The 22910-nt window shown below is 45.3% G+C and overlaps 1 protein-coding gene across 1 annotated transcript in view; it reads right to left on the bottom strand.

The window, feature by feature from the left end:
- LOC140386628 (myosin regulatory light chain 2, ventricular/cardiac muscle isoform-like) overlaps nt 1-22577 on the bottom strand; it is a 34202-nt gene extending 11625 nt beyond the window's left edge. The window contains exons 1-4 of the mRNA XM_072469112.1: nt 22502-22577; nt 22230-22319; nt 21740-21815; nt 21536-21637 (exon numbers count right to left, since the gene is read on the bottom strand). Coding sequence (XP_072325213.1) covers nt 21536-21637; nt 21740-21815; nt 22230-22319; nt 22502-22504 — 271 coding nt within the window. The 5' untranslated portion in view covers nt 22505-22577. The remainder of the gene's footprint in view (nt 1-21535; nt 21638-21739; nt 21816-22229; nt 22320-22501) is intronic.
- Nucleotides 22578-22910: the final 333 nt, after the last annotated feature.

Consider the following 22910-nt stretch of genomic DNA (forward strand, 5'->3'; position numbering starts at 1 on the left):
ATTGCCAACGGCTCTGCAATTTCATCTCTTGCTTCCCATAGAATCCTTGGATATATCCCGTCAGGCCCGGGGGACATGTCTATCCTCAAGTTTTTCAAAATGTCCAACACATCTTCCTTCCTAACAAGCATTTTACACTGTCCTCTCCAACAATATCGCCCCTCTCATTTGTAAATACAGAAGAAAAGTGCTCGTTCAAGACCTCTCCTATCTCTTCAGACTCAATACACAATCTCCCGCTACTGTCCTTGATCGGACCTACCCTCGCTCTAGTCATTCTCATATTTCTCACATATGTGTAAAAGGCCTTGGGGGTTTCCTTGATGCTACCCGCCAAAGATTGTTCATGCCCTCTCTTAGCTCTCCTAATCCCTTTCTTCAGTTCCCTCCTGGCTATCTTGTATCCCTCCAATGCCCTGTCTGAACATTGTTTCCTCAGCCTTACATAAGTCTCCTTTTTCCTCTTAACAAGACATTCAACCTCTCTTGTCAACCATGGTTCCCTCACTCGACCATCTCTTGCCTGCCTGACAGGGACATACATATCAAGGACACGTAGTACCTGTTCCTTGAATAAGTTCCACATTTAAAACATAGAACATAGAACATAGAACGATACAGCGCAGTACAGGCCCTTCGGCCCACGATGTTGCACCGAAACAAAAGCCATCTAACCTACACTATGCCATTATCATCCAAATGTTGATCCAATAAACTTGTAAATGCCCTCAATGTTGGCGAATTCACTACTGTTGCAGGTAGGGCATTCCACGGCCTCACTACTCTTTGCGTAAAGAACCTACCTCTGACCTCTGTCCTATATCTATTACCCCTCAGTTTAAAGCTATGTCCCCTCGTGCCAGCCATTTCCATCCGTGGGAGAAGGCTCTCACTGTCCACCCTATCTAACCCCCTGATCATTTTGTATGCCTCTATTAAGTCTCCTCTTAACCTTCTTCTCTCCAACGAAAACAACCTCAAGTCCCTCAGCCTTTCCTCATAAGATTTTCCCTCCATACCAGGCAACATCCTGGTAAATCTCCTCTGCACCCGCTCCAAAGCCTCCACGTCCTTCCTATAATGCGGTGACCAGAACTGTACGCAATACTCCAAATGCGGCCGAACCAGAGTTTTGTACAGCTGCAACATGACCTCCTGACTCCGGAACTCAATCCCTCTACCAATAAAGGCCAACACTCCATAGGCCTTCTTCACAACCCTATCAACTTTCACTTGTGTCCTTCCCTGACAGCCTATGTTCCCAACTTATGCACTTCAATTCTTGTCTGACAACATCGCATTTACCCTTCCCCCAATTGTAAACCTTGCCCTGTTGCACGCACCTATCCCTCTCCATTACTAAAGTGAAAGTCACAGAATTGTGGTCACTATCTCCAAAATGCTCCCCCACTAACAAATCTATCACTTGCCCTGGTTCATTACCAAGTACTAAATCCAATATTGCCCCTCCTCTGATCGGACAATCTACATACTGTGTTAGAAAAGCTTCCTGGACACACTGCACAAACACCACCCATCCAAACTATTTGATCTAAAGAGTTTCCACTCAATATTTGGGAAGTTAAAGTCACCCATGACTACTACCCTGTGACTTCTGCACCTTTCCAAATTCTGTTACCCAATCTGTTCCTCCACATCTCTGCTACTATTGGGGGGCCTATAGAAAACTCCTAACAAGGTGACTGCTCCTTTCCTATTTCTGACTTCAACCCATACTACCTCATTAGGGTGATACTCCTCAAACTGCCTTTCTGCAGCTGTTATACTATCTCTAATTAACAATGCCACCCCCCCCCACCTCTTTTACCACCCTCCCTAATCTTATTGAAACATCTATAACCAGGGACCTCCAACAACCATTTCTGCCCCTCTTCTATCCAAGTTTCCGTGATAGCCACCACATCGTAGTCCCAAGTACCGATCCATGCCTTAAGTTCACCCACCTTATTCCTGATGCTTCTTGCGTTGAAGTATACACACTTCAACCCATCTCCGTGCCTGCAAGTACTCTCCTTTGTCAGTGTTCCCTTCCCCACTGCCTCAGTACACGCTTTGGCGTCCTGAATATCGGCTACCTTAATTGCTGGACTACAAATCCGGTTCCCATTCCCCAGCCAAATTAGTTTAAACCCTCCCGAAGAGTACTAGAAAACCTCCCTCCCAGGATATTGGTGCCCCTCTGGTTCAGATGCAACCCGTCCTGCTTGTACAGGTCCCACCTTCCCCAGAATGCGCTCCAATTATCCAAATACCTGAAGCCCTCCCTCCTACACCATTCCTGCAGCCACGTGTTCAGCTGCACTCTCTCCCTATTCCTAGCCTCGCTATTACATGGCACCGGCAACAAACCAGAGATGACAACTCTGTCTGTCCTGGCTTTTAACTTCCAGCCTAACTCCCTAAACTTGTTTATTACCTCCACACCCCTTTTCCTACCTATGTCATTGGTACCAATGTGCACCACGACTTCTGGCTGCTCCCCCTCCCCCTCCTGAAGACACGATCCGAGACATCCCTGGCCCTGGCACCCGGGAGGCAACATACCTTCCAGGAGTCTCGCTCGCGACCACAGAATCTCCTATCTATTCCCCTAACCATTGAATCTCCTCCAACTATTGCTTTTCTATTCTCCCCCATTCCCTCCTGAGCCCCAGAGCCAGACTCAGTGCCAGAGACCTGGCTGCTAGGGCCTTCCCCCGGTAGGTCATCCCCCCCAACAGCATCCAAAACGGTATACTTGTTTTGAAGGGGAACGGCCACGAGGGAACCCTGCACTGTCTGCCTGTTTGTTTTTTTCCCCCTGACTGTAACCCAGCTATTCTTGTCCTGTACCTTGGGTGTGGTTACCTCCCTGTAACTCTTCTCAATCACCCCCTCTGCCTCCCGGATGATCCGAAGTTCATCCATCTTCAGTTCCAGTTCCCTAACACGGTCTTTGAGGAGCTGAAGTTGGGTGCACTTCCCGCAGGTATAGTCAGCGGGGACACCGGTGGTATCCCTCACCACCCACATCCTACAGGAGGAGCATGCAACTGGCCTAGCCTCCATCCCCTCTTACCTGACAGAATATAGCTGCCCTGTGGACTAACTAGATCTCCGCCCTCCGACTCTGCCCCCAGTCGGCTACACTTTCTGTAAACTCCTGGCTCTCTTCTCACTCTTTGCGGAAATGTCGGAAACAAAATGAAAGGAGCACCTTACTCCCTCCTCACCTAACTCCCTCGGTCACCAAACTCTTACTATAGCACTCAAAATGCACCAAATTCAGCACTCCCTCGGTCACCAAACTCTTACTATAGCACTCAAATGCACCAAATTCAGCACTCCCTCGGTCCCCAAACTCTTACTATAGCACTCAAAATGCACCAAATTCAGCACTCAGTGCAAACAAAGTCTGCACTGTAGGGGATCACTTTTATACTGTGAATCTAGCCTCTGAAAACTGGCCTAATCCAAATAACTAATTAACAAGCTCCAGCTGCAAGTGCCTTCAAGTAGAAGCTTGTTTAAAGCTGATTGAAAATTCACCTTCTTCTAAACCAAACAGCAACTTTTAAGTTAATTAACTAAATAAAAGAAAGACTAAACTTGAGATAAAAATGAAGCCTTATACTCCCTCGGTCACCAAACTCTTACTATAGCACTCAAAATGCACCAAATTCAGCACTCAGTGCAAACAAAGTCTGCACTGTCGGGGATCACTTTTATACTGTGAATCTAGCCACTGAAAACTGGCCTAATCCAATTAACTAATTAACAAGCTCCAGCTGCAAGTGCCTACAAGTAGAAGCTTTGTTTAAAGCTGATTGAACATTCACCTTCTTCTAAACCAAACAGCAACTTTTAAGTTAATTAACTAAATAAAAGAAAAACTAGACTTGATAAAAATGAAGCCTTATGCTCCCTCAGTCACCAAACTCTCACTATAGCACTCAAATGCACCAAATTCAGCACTCAGTGCAAAATTGTAACATGACCTGCCGACTCTTGTACTCAATACCCTGTCCGATGAAGGCAAGCATGCTGTATGCCTTCTTGACCACTCTATCGACCTGCGTTGCCACCTTTAGGGTACAATGGACCTGAACTCCCAGATCTCTCTGTACATCAATTTTCCCCAGGACTCTTCCATTGACCATATAGTCCGCTCTTGAATTAGATCTTCCAAAATGCATCACCTCGCATTTGCCTGGATTGAACTCCATCTGCCATTTCTCTGCCCAACTCTCCAATCTATCTATATTATTTTTCTGTTTTCTCTGACAGTCCTCCTCGCTATCTGCAACTCCACCAATCTTAGTATCATCTGCAAACTTGCTAATCAGACCACCTATACCTTCATCCAGATCATTTATGTATATCACAAACAGCAGTGGTCCGAGCACAGATTCCTGTGGAACACCACTAGTCACCTTTCTCCATTTTGAGACACTCCCTTCCACCACTACTCTCTGTCTCCTGTTGCCCAGCCAGTTCTTTATCCATCTAGCTAGTACACCCTGAACCCCAGACAACTTCACTTTTTCCATCAACCTGCCATGGGAAACTTTATCAAACGCCTTACTGAAGTCCATGTATATGACATCTACAGCCCTTCCATCATCAATTAACTTTGTCACTTCCTCAAATAATTCTATTCGGTTTGTAAGACATGACCTTCCCTGCACAAAACCATGCTGCCTATCACTGATAAGTCTATTTTCTTCCAAATGTGAATAGATCCTATCCCTCAGTATCTTCTCCAACAGTTTGCCTACCACTTACGTCAAGCTCACAGGTCTATAATTCCCTGGATTATCCCTGCTACCCTTCTTAAACAAAGGGACAACATTAGCAATTCTCCAATCCTCTGGGACCTCACCCGTGCTCAAGGATGCTGCAAAGATATCTGTTAAGGCCCCAGCTATTTTGTCCCTCACTTCCCTCAGTAACCTGGGATAGATCCCATCCGGACCTGGGGTCTTGTCCACCTTAATGCCTTTTAGAATACCCAAAACTTCCCCCTCCCTTATTCCGACTTGACTTAGAGTATTTAAACATCCATCCCTAACCTCAACATCCGTCTTGTCCCTCTCCGTGGTGAATACCGATGCAAAGTACTCATTAAGAATCACCCATTTCCTCTGACTCCACGCGTAAATTCCCTCTTTTGTCTTTGAGTGGGCCAATCCTTTCTCTAGTTACCCTCTTGCCCCTTATATACGAATAAAAGGCTTTGGGATTTTCCTTAACTCTGTTAGCCAAAGATATTTCATGACCCCTTTTAGCCCACTTTATTGCGTGTTTGAGATTTGTCCTACTTTCCAGATATCCCTCCAAAGCTTCATCAGTTTTCCGTCGCCTAGATCTTATGTATGCTTCCTTTTTCATCTTAGCTAGTCTCACAATTCCACCCATCATCCATGGTTCCCTAATCTTGCCATTTCTATCCCTCATTTTCAGAGACATGTCTGTCCTGTACTCCAATCAACCTTTCCTTAATAGACTCCCACATTTCAAATGTGGATTTACCCTTAAACGGCTGCTCCCAATCCACATTCCCTAGCTCCTGCCGAATTTTGTTATCCTTGGCCTTTCCCCAATTTAGCACTCTTCCTTTAGGACCATTCTCGTCTTTGTTCATGAGTATTCTAAAACTTACGGGAATTGTGATCGCTATTCCCAAAGTAATCACCGACTGAAACCTCAACCACCTGGCCGGGGTCATTCCCCAATACCAGGTCTAGTATGGCCCCTTCCCGAGTTGGACTATTTACATACTGCTCTAAAAAACTCTCCTGGATGCTCCTTACAAATTCTGCTCCATTTACGCCTCCAACACTACATGAGTCCCATTCAATGTTGGGGAAGTTAAAATCTCCCATCATGACCACCCTGTTGCTCCGACATTTTTCTATAATCTGTCTACATATTTGTACCTCTACTTCACGCTCGCTTTTGGGAGGCCTGTAGTAATGTCCCAACAATGTTACTGCACCCTTCCTATTTCTTAGCTCTACCCATATTGCCTTCGTGCTCGAATTCTTCATCGTGCCCTCCTTAATCACAGCTGTGATATCATCTCTGACCAGTAATGCAACTCCTCCACCACTTTTACCTCCCTCTCTATCCCTCCTGAAGCATCTATACCCTGGGATATTTAGTTGCCAGTCTTGCCCTTCCCTCAACCAAGTCGCAGTAATACCAATAACATCATATTCCCAGGTACTAATCCAAGCTCTAAGTTCATCTGCCTTACCTGCTACACTTCTTGCATTGAAACAAATGCACCTCAGACCACCTGTCCCTTTGCATTCATCATCTCTTCCCTGTCTACTCTTCCCCTTAGTCACAATGAGTTTATTATCTAGTACCTTACTGGCTTTAGTTGCTGCCTCTTTACTGACCTGCAACTTCCTAATCTGGTTCCCACCCACCTGCCACATTAGTTTAAAACCTCCCCAACAGTGTTAGCAAAAGCACCCCCTAGGACATTGGTTCCAATCCTGTCCAGGTGCAGACCATCCGATTTGTAATGGTCCCACCGCCCCCAGAACCGGTTCCAATGTCCCAAAAATCTGAATCCCTCCCTCCTGCACCATCTCTCAAGCCACGTATTCATTCTGACTATTCTTGAATTTCTACTCTGACTGTCTCGTGGCACTGGTAGCAATCCTGAGATTACTACCTTTGAGGTCCTACTTTTTAACTTATCTCCTAACTCCCTAAATTCTGATTGTAGGACCTCATCCCTTTTTTTACCTATATCGTTGGTGCCTATATGCACCACAACTGGCTGATCCCCCTCCCCTTCAGTATGTCCTGCAGCTGATCTGAGACACCCCCGATCCGTGCACCAGGGAGGCAACATACCATTCGGGAGTCTCGTTTTCGACCACAGAAACTCCTGTCTACTCCCCTTACGATTGAATCCCCTATGACTATAGCCCTGCCAATCTTTTTCCCGCTTTTCTGTGCAGCAGAGCCAGCCACGGTGCCATGAGCCTGGCTACTACTGCCTTCCCCTTGTGAGTCATCTCCCCCAACAGTATCCAAAACGGTATACCTGTTTTGGAGGGAGATGACCGCAGGGGACACCTGCACTTCCTTCTTGCTCTTTCTCTGCCTTTTGGTCACCCATTCCCTGTCTCCCTTACCAATCCTAATCTGCGGTGTGACCAACTCACTGAACATGCTATCCACGACCTCCTCAGCATCGCGGATGCTCCAAAGTGAGTCCATCCGCAGCTCCAGAGCCGCCATGCGGTCTAACAGGAGCTGCAGCTGGACACACGTCTCACACATGAAGGAGTCAGGGGCATCGGCTGCGTCCCTGAACTCCCACATTGAACAAGAGGAGCATAAATCGGGTCTGGGATCTCCTGCCATTTTTACATTCCCAACAGTAAGTTCTATGTTTTTTAAAATGTAATCCCCTTCTCAGCGAGCACTCACTCAGCAACCACTGCGCCCCGCACGATAACACCTCAGGGAAAAGAAAAACTACTTACCAGTCACAGCCAATCACTTACCTGCAGGCTATGATGTCACAGTTCAACTTCTTTCTACTTCTACCTGCCCTCAAGTCTCCCTCTTGATCTTTACTTGGCTGGGATCCTTACAGTGATTGTCTTTTTTTTTGGTTAGAGGAGGAGGTAGGGAGGGAAACACTGAAGAAGTGTTTCAGGTTTAACTGTCACTTGACAACAGTTCCTCCACAAACCACCTTTTGGATGCAGTGACCACAATGCACGGATGCAGATTTTCCCTGCAACAGCCAATCAGCAGCTCTGCTCTACTGCCCTCTGCTGGATGCTTGCCTTGACTTGAGTACTTAGGGTGTCTTGCTCAGGTACACTTTCTGGATGCAGTGACTGCAATGCACGGATGCAAATTTGCCCCACAACAGCCAATCAGCAGCTCTGCTCTACTGCCCTCTACTGAATCAAACACAGCCACAAGAGTGCAAACACAGCCACACAGAGGAAGGAACATTCCAGAGGAAACCCGACCAATTGGCAGGGGCCATTGATAAGGCCCAGCAATTCTAAACAGTCCATTGACCGATAGCCAAGTCTATCAAGGTGTGTTAGCACTGAACTCCCTGGAATCTGTTGATCTGAACATAAACAACTCCTTCCAATCTGCCTTGCCTTAGGTTATGGGTTAACCCTGTTTACCAGCCTCTCAAATTAAAGGTGAAGTCCATTTTAAAGGCATAGGCACATTAATTGTCCATAATGGAAATAATGTTATGACACCCTTGATGAGTGTGTGGTCAATTCCAGCCCACAGACCCAGAACCGCAACATAAGTTAACCAATTATGAACCAATAATTTGCATTTTCCAAAGATCTTGACTGCTCCAATGCATTACAGACACCAGGTTTCCAAGTAAAACATTAACAAACTGCTTATTAATTAAAAAAAAGAAAATATGAACATATAAGGAAATAACAAGATAATCGTCCACCAGACTACCTAATTCCAAGATGCCATCCCATCCTCTACTGAGACACACAAAAGGCAGACACAAGGTAAGGGTTGGCGAGGAATTAAAAAAAGCCTGCAGAGGGCGGAAGAGCGGTGACGCTGATTGGCTGTTGTGGGGAGTGATTTGCCTCAGGTGCAGTCACTGCGACTAGAAGGAGCTCTCAATGAAGTTGAGGCAAGTATCCTGCAGAGGGCGGCAGAGCGGCGACGCTGATTGGCTGTTGCTGGGAGTGAATTGTGGAAAGCTGCTGTCGGGTGAGTTTCTGAACGAATATGTTTCAGGCAGTGGCTAAACCCGAGACACTACACAGGTAGTCTTTGGTCCTCCTCTGGCCAAAAACTAAAAAAGACTGTGTTCTGAGTTGGTAAGGTAAGCGTTTCTTTCCTTTTCCTCTCTCCACCCTTCCACCACCCCTAACCTGCGGGGTTTTTTTTTCTGTTTTTTTTTCTCTCTGCAATTGTCAAGTCGATAAATGGAAGGGATGGCAGAGAGGGCAGTGCAATGTTCCTCCTGCAGGATGTTCGAGGTGAGGGACACCATCAGTGGCCCTGCTGCGTTCACCTGCGGGAAGTGCACCCATCTCCAGCTCCTCAAAGACAGTGTTAGGGAACTGGAGCTAGAGCTGGATGGACTGAGGATCATTCGGGACGCAGAGTCGGTTATAGATAGAAGCTACAGGGATGTAGTTACTCCTAAGAATGAAGGTTGCTGGGTGACGTTTAAAAGGAGGGGGAAGAAGCAGTCAGTGCAGAGATCCCCTGTGGTTGTTCCCCTAAATGACAGGTATACCGTTTTGGATACTGTTGGGGGGTGGGGGGGAACTACCAGAGGTAAGCCATGGTGACCAGGTCTCTGGCACTGAGTCTGTCCCTGTGGCTCAGAAGGGAAGGGGGGAGAGAAGGAGAGCAATAGTTATTGGAGACTCTATAGTTAGAGGTACAGGTAGGCGGTTCTGTGGCAACGATAGAGGCTCACGGTTGGTGTGTTGCCTCCTGGGTGCCAACGTCTGTGACGACTCTGATCGTGTTTTCAGGATCCTAAAGGGGGAGGGGGAACAGCCACAAGTCGTGGTACACATCGGTACCAATGACATAGGTAGGAAAAGGGACGGGGATGTAAAACAGGAATTCAGGGAACTAGGATGGAAGCTGAGAGCCAGAACAGACCGTGTTGTCATCTCTGGTTTGCGGCCAGTGCCACGTGCTAGCGAGGTGAGGAACAGGGAGAAAGTGCAGTTAAACACGTGGCTACAGGGATGGTGTAGGAGGGAGGGTTTCAGTTACTTGGATAATTGGAGCACATTCTGGGGAAGGTGGGACCTGTACAAACAGGATGGGTTACACCTGAACCAGAGGGGCACCAATATTCTGGGAGGAAAATTTGCTGCAGCTCTTCGGGGGGTTTAAACTAATTTGTCAGGAGGGTGGGAAACTGATTTGTAGTCCAGGAGATAGCGTTGCTGGAGTTCAGAAAGTTGAGGGTAGTGCAGTACTGAGGAAGGTACCAAGGTCACAAGAGTGGACCTGCAGGCATGAAGGTGGTTTGAAGTGTGAATACTTCAATGCGAGGAGCATCAGGAATAAGGTTGGTAAGCTTGAAGAATGGATTGGTACCTGGGACTATGATGTTGTGGCCATTACGGAGACGTGGATAGAACAGGGGCAGGAATGGTTATTGGAGGTTCCGGGGTTGAGATGTTTCAGTAAGATGAGGGAAGGTGGTAAAAGAGGTGGAGAAGTAGCATTGTTAATCAAGGATAGTATAATGGCTGCAGAAAGACAGTTTGAGGAGGATCTGTCTACTGAGGTAGTGTGGGCTGAAGTTAGAAATAGGAAAGGAGCAGTCACTTTGGTAGGTGCTTTCTATAGGCCCCCAAACAGTAACAGAGATGTGGAGGAAAAGATTGCAATGCAGATTTTGTATAGGTGCGGTAGTCACAGGATAGTTGTCATGGGTGACTTTAACTTTCCAAATATTGATTGGAACCACTATAATTCGAATAGTTTGGATGGGGACGTTTTTATCCAGTGTGTGCAGGAGGGTTTCCTCACACAATATGTGGATAGACTGACAAGAGGCCACATTGGATTTGGTACTGGGTAATGAACCGGGCCAAGTGTTAGATTTGGTTGTGGGAGAGCACTTTGGAGATGGTGACCACAATTCGGTAACTTTCACTATAGCAATGGAGAGGGATAGGAACATACGGCAGGGCAAGTTTTATAACTGGGGGAAGGGTAATTACGATGCGATTAGGCAAGAATTGGGGAGCATAAGTTGGAAACTGGAACTGTCAGGGATAGGCACAATTGAGATGTGGAGCTTGTTCAAGGGGCAAATACTGCGTCTCCTTGATATGCATGTCCCTGTCAGGCAGGGAGGAAATGTGCAATGTTTGAGTGAGGGAACCATGGTTTACAAAAGAGGTTGAATGTCTTGTCAAGAGGAAGAAGGGGGCCTATGTTAGGATGAGAAAACAAGGTTCAGTTAGGGCACTTGAGGGATACAAGATAGCTAAGAAGGAGCTCAAGAAAGGGCTTAGGAGAGCTAGGAGGGGGCATGAGAAGTCCTTGGCGGGTAGGATCAAGGAAAACCCCAAGGCTCTTTACACTTCTGTGAAGAATAAAAGAATGACCAAAGTGAAGTTAGGGCCGGTCAAAGACAGTAGTGGGAACATGTGCATGGAGTCTGAAGATATAGGAGAGGCCCTAAATGAATACTTTTCTTCAGTGTTCACAAAGGAGAGGGGCCATGTTGTTGAGGAGGATAGTGCGATACAGGCTGGTAGGCTGGAGGAGGTAGATATTCGGAAGGAAGATGTGTTAGAAATTTTGAGAAGCCTGAGGATAGATAAGTCCCCTGGGCCAGATGGGATATATCCTTGGATTCTTTGGGAGGCGAGGGATGAGATTTCAGAGCCTTTGGCTTTGATCTTTATATCCTCACTGTCTACAGGAATAGTGCCAGAAGACTGGAGAGAGGCGAATGTTGTCCCCTTGTTCAAGAAAGGGAATAGGTATAACCCTGGGAATTATAGGCTGGCTAGTCTCACTTCGGTCACAGGTAAATTATTGGAAAGGGTCCTGAGGGATAGGATTTATGATCATTTGGAAAGATACAGCTTAATCCAGGATAGTCAACACGGATTTGTGAGGGGTAAGTCTTGCCTCACAAGTTTGATTGTATCCTTTGAGGAGGTAACTAAGTACATAGATGAAGGTAGAGCAGTTGATGTCGTATACATGGATTTTAGTAAGGCGTTTGATAAGGTGCCCCATGGTTGGCTCATGCAGAAAGTAAGGAGGCATGGCATGGAGGGAAATTTGGCCGATTGGATCAGTAACTGGCTATCACATAGAAGACAGAGGGTGGTGGTAGATGGTAAATTTTCATCCTGGAGCCCAGTCACCAGCGGTGTATCACAGGGATCAGTGCTGGGTCCTCTGCTAGTTGTGATTTTTATCAGTGACTTGGATGATGGAGTTGAAGGTAAATTTGCTGATGACACCAAGTTTAATGGAGTAGTGGATAATGTGGAGGGCTGTTTTAGGCTGCAAAGAGACATTGATAGGATGCAGAGCTGGGCTGAAAAGTGGCAGATGAAGTTTAACCCTGATAAGGGTGAGGTGATTCATTTTGGTCGGACAAATTTGAATGCGGATTACAGGGTTAACGGCAGGGTTCTGAAGAATGTGGAGGAGCAGAGAGATCTCGGAGCTCACGTCCATCGATCTCTGAAAGTTGCCACCCAAGTGGATAGAAAGCCTATAGTGTGTTAGCATTTATTAACAGGGAGATTGAGTTTAAGAGCCATGAGGTTATGCTGCAACTGTACAAGACCTAGGTTAGACCACATTTGGAGTATTGTGTGCAGTTCTGGTCACTTCATTATAGGAAGGATTTGGAAGCATTGGAAAGGGTGCAAAGGAGATTTACCAGGATGCTGCCTGGATTGGAGGGTAGGTCTTATGAGGAAAGGTTGAGGGAGCTAGGGCTTTTCTCATTGGAGTGGAGGAGGAGGAGAGGTGACTTAATTGAGGTGTAAAAGATGATGAGGGGGATAGATAGAGTGGGCGTTCAGCGTCTTTCTCCGCGGGTGGATGTAGCTGTTACAAGGGAGGGGGCATAACTATAAGGTTCATGGTGGAAGATATAGGAGGGATGTCAGAGGTAGGTTCTTTACTCAGAGAGTAGTTGGGGCATGGAACGAACTCCCAGCTATGGTAGTGGGGTCGGACACTTTAGGAACTTTCAAGCGGTTATTGATAGGCATATGGAGTGCACTAGAAAGATTGGGAGTAGGTTGATTTGATCTTAGTTTCAGACTAGTTCGGCACAACATCGTGGGCCGAAGGGCCTGTACTGTGCTGTACAGTTCTATGTAAAGGGGTAGGTCTGAGATGGATCTTCACTACTCTGGTTGCTGCCTCTGGGAAACACATTTATTGAGCGGTTTAGGTTGGCACGATTCCGTCCCTCGACCACCAGATGGCGTTTCACCCAAGAATTCCAGATCGGGATGATTCCGCTATTCAACCACCAGATGGAGCTAGGTCCGGGATGTTCAGATCAGTGCAGTTCTCATCGCCAGCCACCAGATGATGATGTACACAGGATGCTCAGGTCAGTGCACGTCTGCCTTTCTTCCACCAGATGGAGCTTTTGTTTCCCTGTGAGATTAAAGTGGGAAAGGAAAGCCCAAGTGAAGCGAAGGAGGTGCAAAAGATTGTTCGGCCTGATCAGGAGGTGATTGATAAGAAGGTGCCAGATCTCTTTAAAGAATTTACTTGTATGGATAAAGTTTACTCATGTGGATCAGGAGAAGCAGGTAAAGCAGTCACAATTTTAAGAGATACGGGAGCTATTCAATCTTTAATGGTAAGAGATGAGGAGTTATGTAGTTTGGCAAGAATGTTGCCAGAAAAGATGGTAATATGTGGAATTCAGGGTGAGAGGAATAGTGTTCCATTGTATAAGGTAAGGTTGGAAAGTCCAGTGAAGAGTGGTGAAGTGGTAGTAGGAGTAATAGAGAAACTATCTTGTCCAGGAATACAGTTTATCTTGGGTAATGATATAGCTGGACCGCAGATGGGAGTGATGCCTACTGTGGATGATAAGCCAGTGGAAAATCAGGCAACTGAAATGTTGAAGGATGAGTATCCTGGGATTATTCTAGATTGTGTAGTAACAAGGTCGCAAAGTCACAGGTTAAGACAAGAGGAGAAATCAAAGAGTAAAGATAAAGGTGAAGTGCAATTATCAGAAACGATTTTTGATCAGATGGTTGAAAAAGAACAAGAACAGGTGGAGGATGAGGCGGATATTTTTAATTCAGGAAAATTGGCAGAGTTACAACTGAAAGGTGTAGAAATAAACCGGATGTATCAGAAAGGAAGCACGGAAGAGGAATCTGAGTGTATACCAGAGTGTTATTACCGAAAAAGTGATGTCTTGATGGGAAAATGGAGACCTTTACATATCAGGCAGATGAAAAGTGGGCAGAAGTTCATCAAGTAGTATTGCCGGTGTGGTATCGAAAGGAGTTGATACGAGTAGCACATGAGGTACCAGTGGGAGGTCATTTGGGAGTAAGGAAAACTCAAGCTAAAATACAAAAACATTTTTGTTGGCCTGGACTACATACAGATGTAGTTAAATTTGGTCGATCATGTCACACATGTCAAGTGATCGGGAAACCTCAAGCAGTGATTAAACCAGCGCCCTTAATACCCATTCCAGCATTTGAGGAACCTTTTACAAGTGTCCTAATTGATTGCGTAGGACCGCTTCCTAAAACGACAAGTGGAAATCAATATCTTTTGAATATAATAGTGTGTGTCTACTAGGTTTCCAGAGGCCATTCCAGCACGTAATATTACAGCTAAAAGGATTGTGGAGGAGATACTGAAATTCTTTACTAGATATGGACTACCCACAGAAATACAATTGGATCAAGGATCAAATTTTACCTCAAGGTTATTCAAACAAGTTATGGATAGCTTAGGAATAAAACAATTTGAATCAATTGCGTGCCATCCAGAATCGCAGGGAGCGTTAGAAAGGTGGAGCATCAGACATTAAAGACAATGTTGAGGGCTTATTGTAAAGTTTATCCAGAGGATTGGGATAAAGGAATCCCATTCGTACTGTTTGCAATTAGGGATGCATTAGTCAACCAAATGCAGTCCTTTTGAACTAATTTTTGATCATGAGGTAAGAGGACCACTTAAATTGATTAAGGAAAAATTGGTGAGTGATAAATCAGAACTTACATTATTGGATTACGTGTCAAATTTTAGGGAACGATTAAATAGAGCAGGGGAATTGGGTAGACAACATTTAAAAGTTGCACAACATGTGATGAAACGGGTAGCAGACACAAAATCCAAGTTTGTAGTTTTGCTTGTGGAGATAAAGTTTTAGTATTGTTGCCAGTGGTAGGTGAACTTTAAAAGCAAGGTTTTGTAGACCTTATCAGATTGAAAGGAAATTAAGTGAGATGAATTATGTGGTAAGAACGCCAGATAGAAGGAAAACTCACCGAGTGTGTCATGTGAATATGCTTAAAAAGTACATTGAAAGGGAAGGAGACAAAAAGGAGGAGGTTTTAATGATTCTAACTCAAAGTGACGAACCATATCCAGATGACTGTGAATTTGACATACCTCAAATTAAATTGGAAAATGAGGATGTTCTTAAAAATTGGGATAAATTGTTGAGTTACCTTCCAGAGGAAAAACAGACTGACCGAAAGAGTTATTGATATCACATGGGGAAGTGTGGGGGAGTAAATTGGGAAGTACTAAGATGGCTATACATGATGTAGATGTGGGAAATGCTGTTCCAATTAAACAACATCCAAATAGACTTAACCCTTTAAAATTGGCACGGGTTAACAAAGAGATTGAAAGTATGCTTAAAAATGGCATAATTGAAGTGGGTTGCAGCCAATGGAGCTCACCCATAGTGATGGTACCAAAACCGGACGATACCCAACGGTTGTGTGCAGACTATAGAAAGGTTAATGCAGTTACAATAATGGACTCTTATCCTATCCCATGCTTGGAGGATTGCATTGAGAAGGTGGGACAATCCACTTTTATTTCCAAATTGGATTTACTCAAAGGTTACCTTTATCCGAAGGGTGAAGGAGATTTCAGCTTTTGTGACTCCAGATGATATATACCAATTCAAAGTTATGCCATTTGGCATGAAAAACGTCCCAGCCATATTTCAACGGTTATCTAACAAAGTTGTTTCAGGATTACCCAATTGTGTGTATACATCGACGATCTGGTAATTTTTAGCCAGACATAGACAGAACATTTGAAGCATTGGACGGAGTTATTCGATTGACTTCAGGAGGCGGGTTTGGTGATAAACCTAGCCAAAAATGAATTTGGAAAATCCCAAGTCACTTTCCTTGGCCATACAATCGGTCAGGGTCGAATGGTCCCACAGGATGTGAAAACAAAAGTTATTGGGGAGTTTCCGATACCCTCGACACAACGGGAAATAATGCGATTTCTGGGTATGAGTGGATTTTACCGGAAATTTGTACCGAATTTTAGCAGCGTGGTCGCTCCACTGATGGACTTGCTGAAGAAGCGTAACAAATTGCAGTGGACAGCGGAGTGTCAGCAGGCATTTTACAGCCTGAAGGCGGTGTTAACCACGGCTTCTGTGTTCGTCATCCCAAATTACACAAAACCAGTCAAAGTGGCTGTTGATGCGAGCGATGTGGACGTAGGTGCGGTGCTTCTACAAGACGACAACGAAGGGCTTGAGCGGGTGTTGGTTATCTTTCGAAGAAATTGAATTCTCACCAGAAGAAGTATTCCACGATTGAGAAGGAGACTTTGAGCTTGGTGCTGGCTTTGCAACATTTTCACATTTATGTGACCAGCAATCCGTCTGACACAATTATCTGTACTGATCATAATCCACTGATGTTTTTGGCGCGATTCGGGAATAACAATGCTCGACTGTTTCACTGGAGTTTGTTGTTACAGCCATTTCATTTAAAAATAATATATGTGGCAGGATGAGAAAACGTGATAGCTGATGTTTTGTCAAGAATGTGATGACGAGTTACAGGAAGAAGAACTGAAATGGACTATGTTATTATGCCTGTTTGCGTGTGTTGTTTTTTTAAACGAAAAAGTATATTTACTGTGTGCATTTCTTAAAGGAAAGTAAAAAGGTGAAAAATGAAACCATCTTGAAGTTGATGGTTTTTTTTTTCTTGGGGCGAGGTGTCATGGGAATGTCACTTTAAGAAATGTTTGTCTGCTCAAGTGGCTGCAGTGATGTCAGTGTGTGGGTGGAGCTGAACTCTGGCTCTGCTTTTTAGTTTCGCTTTGAGGAAAGGCTTGGGTGTGTCTGTGTTTTGTGGTTTCGTTTTAGTGTTGGAGCTGAAGTCAGCCAAAGAAAGTGTAATTTTGATCACTCTGCAATCTAAAGACTACCTCTAGATCATTTGGTGAATTCAGAGGGATAACTGCTTTCAGTAGAGAATTTAAACCTGATGTGCTTCTGTAAAAAGGATTTTTGTCTTATGGATGTTAAAATGAAAGTTTCAAGATTACTTAGAGTGCTGGATTCTTTGGGGGTTGTATTTGAATTAATGGTTGCTAAGATGTTCACTATGTTTTAAAAAGGTTAACTTGAGTTCATAGAATAAACATTGTTTTGCTTTAAAATTTACTTTTAAATTTCTGCTCCACCACACCTGTGGAGTGGGCCGTGTGCTCCCCATACCACATTCTAGTAAATGTTGTGGGTCAGATGAACTCCATGATACACTTTGCGGTTCTCTAAACCCAGGCCCATAACAGCCACGCTCAATTGTCCCTTAATTGGGGAAAAAAAGGAATTGGGCACTCTAAATTTATTTTTTTTAAAACAGAGGACCTATTTGCTGGATTGTCAGATGGACAACAGTTCAGTATGATCGATTTTTGCCAAGAATACATACCTCCAGCTGAAGGTACAGCTGAGTTGCAATCTGTTCTATTGTAACACACAAAGGGCTGCTCAGGTACACGTTCCTTCCGTTCAGAATAACGTCAGCACCAGTCCTATTTCAAAGGTCCATGTACCAAATCCTCAGTGGCCTCAATGGTGTTCAATGTTTTATGGACAACATTTTAATTACCAGCAGGACTGAACAGGAGCATTTCGAGAATTTAGAAAACACAGTGAAGCGCCGTGAAAGACACAATTTTCAAGAGAGACAAACATGAATTTCTTCCCAATCATCAATAAGTTATCTTAGCCGTGTAAAAGAACAAAGAACAGTACAGCACAGGAACAGGCCCTTTGGCCCTCCAAGCCTGCACCAATCATGATGACTGTTCAAACTAAAACAGTCTGCACTTCCGGGGTCCATATCCCTCTATTCCCATCCTATACATAAGAATATAAGAACTAAGAGCAGGAGTAGGCCATCTGGCCCTTCGAGCCTGCTCTGCCATTCAATGAGATCATGGCTGATCTTTTGTGGACTCAGCTCCACTTTCCCGTCCGAACACCATATTATTCCTTTATTCTTCAAAAAACGATCAATCTTGCTCTTGAACATGTATTCGTCAAAATGCCTCTTAAACGTCGTTAGTGTATCTGTTTCCACCACCTCCCAGCAGCGCGCTGCAAGTACTCACCACCTTCTGTGTAAAAAACATGCCTCGCACATCTGTTCTAAACTTTCCCCCAAACAGCACCTTAAACATATGTCCCCTGGGAAAAACTATCCACTATGTCCATGCCCCTCATAATCTTGTAAACATCAACCATCTGCTCCAGTGAAAACAATCCGGGTTTATCCAACCTCTTCTTACAGCTAATACCTTGCAGACCAGGCAACATCCTGGTAAGCCTCTTCTGTACCCTCTCCAAAGCCTCCACATCCTTCTGGTAGTGTGGTGACCAGAATTGTATGCAATATTCCAAACTAAGTTTCTGTACAGCTGCAGCATGACTTGCCAATTTTTATACTCACTGCCCCAACCGAAGAAGGCAAGCACGCCGTATGCCTTCTTGACTATGTTCTCCATCTGTGTTGCCCCTTTCAGTGAGCTGTGGACCTGTAAGGCCAGATCTCTCTGCCTGTCAATGCTCCGGAGTGTTCTGCCATTTACTGTATAATTCCCACTGTACTAGATCTTCCAAAATACATTACCTCACACTTGTCCAAATTAAACTCCATCTGCCATCTCTCCGCCCAAGTCTCCAACCGATCTGGATCCTGTTCTATCCTCTGACAGTCCTCTTCACTTCTGCATCTCCACCAATGTTTGTGTCATCCACAAACGTACTAATCAGTGTAATTGATCAGGGCGGGCTGCACAAGGAACCGAAGAAGAAACACAGACTGGGTGACTGCTTTGTGGAATACCTTTACTCAGCCCGCAAGCATGGCCCGACCGCTCTGTCATTTGCCATTTTAACTCATCATCTCAATCCCATGCCCTCATTTCTGATCTTGGCCTGCTGAAATGTTCTGGCAAATCCCAATGCAAACTGGAAGAACAGCACCTCATCTTTCAATGAGGCATTTTACATCCTTTTGGACCCAACATTGAGTTCAACAGCTTCAGAGCATGAACTCTCTTTTCCATTTTGATATTTTTTCCCAACCCCCTTCCCCACAGGGTCTTATGTAATTTGTTTTGCTTTCACAGGCCACTGATCTTTTTATCTTGCCACCTTCAGTGCTTCTTCTAAGTTGGGTTCAACATGGTGGAGCACTGATTCATCAGCTGAGGGAGAGGTGGTATGTGGTATTCAGCAGGAGGTTTCTGTGCCCATTTTTTACCTGATGCCATGAGATTCATGAGGTCCAGAATCGATGTTGAGGACTCCCAGGGCAACTCGCTCCTGATTGTATACCACTGTGCCACCACCACCTCTGCTGGCAGGAACGGTGATGTCTGGGACACTATCTATATGACCATATCAGGCTTGTGTTTGTCTAGTTGTTTAGACAGCTCTCCGAATTTTGGCAGATTGGGAGGAGTTTGCAGGATCGACAGGGCTGGGTTTGCTAGGTTGATGCTGGGTGGTCTCATCTGGATTCATTCCTTTTTATTGACTTTGCCGTGGTTTGATACAACTGGGTGACCTGCTAGGCCAATTCAGAGGGAATTTAAGAGTCTTAAGGGAATTCAAGTGTTTGAAACATGTAGGCCAGACCGGTTAAGATGGCAGATTTCCTCCCCAGGTCGGTTTTTATAACAATCGACATGGTCATAATCAGACTTTGACTATCCAGGGGCGAGATTCTCCGACCCCCCGCCGGGTCGGAGAATCGCTTGGGGCTGGCGTGAATCCCGCCCCCGCCGGTTGCCAAAGTCTCCGCCACCGGATATTCGGCGGGGGCGGGAATCGCGCCGCGCCGGTTGGCGGGCCCCCCCGCGCGATTCTCCGGCCCGAATGGGCCGAAGTCCCACTGTTAAAATGCCTGTCCCGCCGGCATAGATTAAACCACCTACCTTACTGGCGGGACAAGGCGGCACGGGGGGGGGCTCCGGGGTCCCCGGGCCCACCGATCCGCGGGCGGGCCTGTGCCGTGGGGGCACTCTTTCCCTTCCGCCTCCGCCACGGTCTCCACCATGGCGGAGGCGGAAGAGACTCCCTCCACTGCGCATGCGTGGGAATGCCGTCAGCAGCCGCTAACGTTCCCGCGCATGCGCCACCCGGAGATGTCATTTCCGCGCCAGCTGGCGGGGCACCAAAGGCCTTTTCCGCCAGCTGGCGGGGTGGAAATTTGTCCGCCGCCGACCTAGTCCCTTAAGGTTGGGGCTCGGCCCCCAAAGATGCGGAGCATTCCGCACCTTTGGGGCGGCGCGATGCCCGACTGATTTGCGCCGTTTTGGGCGCCAGTCGGCGGACATCGCGCCGTTTCCGGAGAACTTCGCCCCAGATTTTTATTGAATTCAAACTCCACCCTATGCTGTAGTGATAATCGAACCCAGATCTTCAGAGCGAACCCTGGGTCCTGGATTACTAGTCTAGTTACAATATCATTACGCCACTGCCTTCCCAGGTGAACATACCATGCAAAATCAGATTCATGTTGCATTACATTCATCCCCCACCATCTGGCCTGGGCTTGCGAAATCCAACCAACTGTCCTGGCTTGAGACAATTCACACCTCTTTAACCTGGGGTTACCCCTATCTCTGGATCTGTAAAGAATTAATTAACTGCAAATGCTCGCATTCTAAGCATCGTCTTGCATCTGTGACTTTGTCTATATGTATGTTTCTGGAACATACCTCTTCATTCACCTGAGGAAGGAGCAGTGCTCCAAAAGCTAGTGTCTGAAACAAACCTGTTGGACTTTAACCTGGTGTTGTAAGACTTCTTGCTGTGCTCACCCCAGTCCAACATCGCCACATCATCATTCTCAAGACCTGTGGAGTCTTTCCAGCTCTTTCTGTTTTGATTTGTTATTATTATTTTACTGATATTATCAATTAGTAAGGATGTCCGATTCCTCCTGGAATTCTGATGGTCTTCCCAACACTACAACATTATTGAGCGGGAAAAAAATTATTTTACTTCACATTAAATTAGCCTGACTGTGATGTCAAAATGTGAAAAAAAGCAACTTTGAGCAAAATCTAATGAAATAATGACTGATAGAGAAAGTTATCAAGCTGATAAATGTATTCTTACTCTCCACAGATATGGCCTGACTTGCTGTGTATTTCCAGCCTTTTTCCTGTTCTTATTATAAGTATCGACATTTCTACTGAACAAACAGGATAAGAACAAATATACTTTACATCAGCACTTTATTAAACGGTTAGGCAGTTCTTTGACATGTCCTGAACTTTATCCCGAGGTCGGCAACCATTTAAACCATAAGACGACAAGATATAGGAGCAGAATTAGGCCATTCAGCCCATCGAGCCTGCTCCGCCATTCGATCATGGCTGATATGATCCTCATCCCTATTCCCCTACCTTCTCCCCATTAGCCCAGTTCCCCCATTAATCAAGAGTGAATTAATCAAGAATCTTTTGTTACTCTTACCTTTCAATTTCTCACCGAACATGGTCAGAAAGACAGTGAAGTTTATTGCTCCTGGTGCCTCGCTCAACATCACATCCAACTCTTCACTTTTGGCAGCGCGACCTGGTGACAAACCAGTTGTATAGTTCTAGTTATTCGAAACTGCATTCGACACACGTGTATTCCTTAAAAACCTGTGTGAATTGTGGGGACGTGGATCCTTACCTAGAGCAGCAAAGGTGTCTCTTAGATCCTCCTTATTAATGAAACCGTCTCTATTCTGGTCCATGATAGTGAAAGCCTGCAAAGAAAATGAATGAGATTGGAGTGTGGGCCAGCAGATAACAGACAAAGACATCTGACAGCTACACAGTGTGAGAGAACAAAAGCTTTTATATTTTACAGTGTCAGTATTGCCAAACCACCTCATGTATCCCCTTCCCTCATCATCTTGTACATTGAAATTGTAAATGAAAGGATCTTAGCAGAACTGGAGGAAAACACAGAGCTCTGGTATGTGAGAAAGGGGATTTTTTCAGATTTTTTAACTGCTTTGTGTCACAAAGTGAAATTTGCTGTGATTTTTTCCCCCCTGACTGGTGTTTTCAGATGAAAGCTCTGTCCCATATTCAGGTCAGGCACAGTTTGATGTTAACTGACTGTGGTACATTTAGGCTTAACACAGGGGTGGAAGGGAGAGGTATCTCACACTCACCTCCTTGAACTCTTGGATCTGAGTTTGGTCAAACATTGAGAAGACATTGGAACTTCCTCCCTCCAACTTCTTCTTGGCTTTCTTTGGGGACTAGAAAATACATGAAAACACTGATAACTTCAAACTGAGATAAACAGAAAGTTCAGGCTGAAGACAAAACAGCAAAAGAAAAAGGAAAATAAAAAAAGAGAGTTAATGTGAAATGAGAAAACAGCAGCTACACTCGAGAGGTGAAAATGAAGCAGAAAGACTACAAGATCCTGGCTGCCTACCATCTCGATCCCTGTATCCTCTCAACAATTAGATGATCCAGGCGAAAGAAGGTGGGACTATTCTATTATATAGAGAGTCTGTGGGAGTAAAAATATACATGCTCCAAGTATAGATACAGGAGCTAAACATGGCAAATGTTCAGATCGGTAACCTAATAGGCTCGCTATCTGAAGCATGCCTGACCTTCAGATCACAAAGAGAGAATGGTTGGAGTCTCTCAGAGAATTCAGCAGATGGGGTGGTCTTGGGACATTAGTTCGCAATGTGTCACCCATTATATCTCAGGACAGAGCAGTCCAATCAGGGACTGAGTGGAGAAGTTTCAGGCAATGTGCCTTTAGTTCAAGAATGAGTTAGGCTGCAGCATCTCCCGTTCGGGACCACCATTCCTTCATTCACTCTCTCAGA

Source organism: Scyliorhinus torazame, chromosome 12 (assembly GCF_047496885.1).
Source record: "Scyliorhinus torazame isolate Kashiwa2021f chromosome 12, sScyTor2.1, whole genome shotgun sequence".
Taxonomy (NCBI): Eukaryota; Metazoa; Chordata; class Chondrichthyes; order Carcharhiniformes; family Scyliorhinidae; genus Scyliorhinus; species Scyliorhinus torazame.